General features: G+C 42.9%; 1 protein-coding gene across 1 annotated transcript; it reads right to left on the minus strand.

Annotated features, from left to right (window-relative positions):
- Positions 1 to 44: 44 nt before the first annotated feature.
- Tsp_12007 (hypothetical protein) lies at positions 45 to 746 on the minus strand. Its single transcript, XM_003382305.1, has 2 exons — positions 721 to 746; positions 45 to 366 (listed from the first exon to the last, which is right to left on the minus strand). Exons 1-2 carry the CDS (start codon positions 744 to 746, stop codon positions 45 to 47), a joined length of 348 nt encoding a protein of 115 aa, XP_003382353.1.
- Positions 747 to 786: the final 40 nt, after the last annotated feature.

The following is a 786-nucleotide window of genomic DNA, read 5'->3' on the forward strand; positions in this document are numbered from 1 at the left end:
CTTCAAAAACATTTAATGAAGTTTTGAAGTTATAAGAAGTCATTTCATTCTGAGACTTTTGGAAGTTTACCAACGGTTTCTGCACCCCTGACGGCTACAACAACTTGGGGAAGGAGTTGCGGCTTCGGTAGCAGAACTTCGCCATCTGGCACAACACTGCAACTTTGGTGAAGCGTTAGAGTCTCGAATGAAAGACCAGCTCGTATGCGGGCTGTGAAACGAACCTTCGAAGCAACTGTTGACTGACGGAGAAATGACTTTTGTGAAGTCTTTTGAGCGTGCACTGTCAGTAGAAGCAGCGAGTGCTCTGGTATCTGACATTCGAGCACTAAATTTTTTGGTCGCCACGGAAGCGCACCTCGTATTCTTCAAGAAAATTGACCGTAATTTCTTTTTTTATCCCCCCCCGTTCACTGACAACAGGAGAGCACTGACCCACACGCACTAGCCATTTTAATATCCTTACTGAAATTGTTGTAAGCGTTTAACCCCACATCGAGTGCGTTTGTAGAGCGAAATCCCAACACACTCTGAAAAAACTAACTGTGAAAACACAACCGGTGTGCTACAAATTTGATCGCCGTCGAATAGGAGGAACATTGAATCACCTGATTAACCATCTCTCATCAAGTGATCAGAGTCTTGCCTTTTGCGAGCGTCTACGTTAGAGTACACCAGTTATAGGCAAACTTTCTATACCATCCACTTCCTATGTATTACCTTGTTGCCTCATCGACCCTTACCATTTGTATAATGAATTATTATTAGACATGATATTTCCTTTAT

This window comes from Trichinella spiralis (assembly GCF_000181795.1).
Source record: "Trichinella spiralis strain ISS 195 chromosome Unknown Scfld1, whole genome shotgun sequence".
Taxonomy (NCBI): domain Eukaryota; kingdom Metazoa; phylum Nematoda; class Enoplea; order Trichinellida; family Trichinellidae; genus Trichinella; species Trichinella spiralis.

Coding starts and splice junctions, on each gene's coding strand:
- Tsp_12007 (XM_003382305.1), bottom strand. CDS start 746: ATGGTAAGGGTCGATGAGGCAACAAG. Junction 367..720: donor AGGGTCGATGAGGCAACAAG/GTAATACATAGG, acceptor ATTTTCTTGAAG/AATACGAGGTGCGCTTCCGT.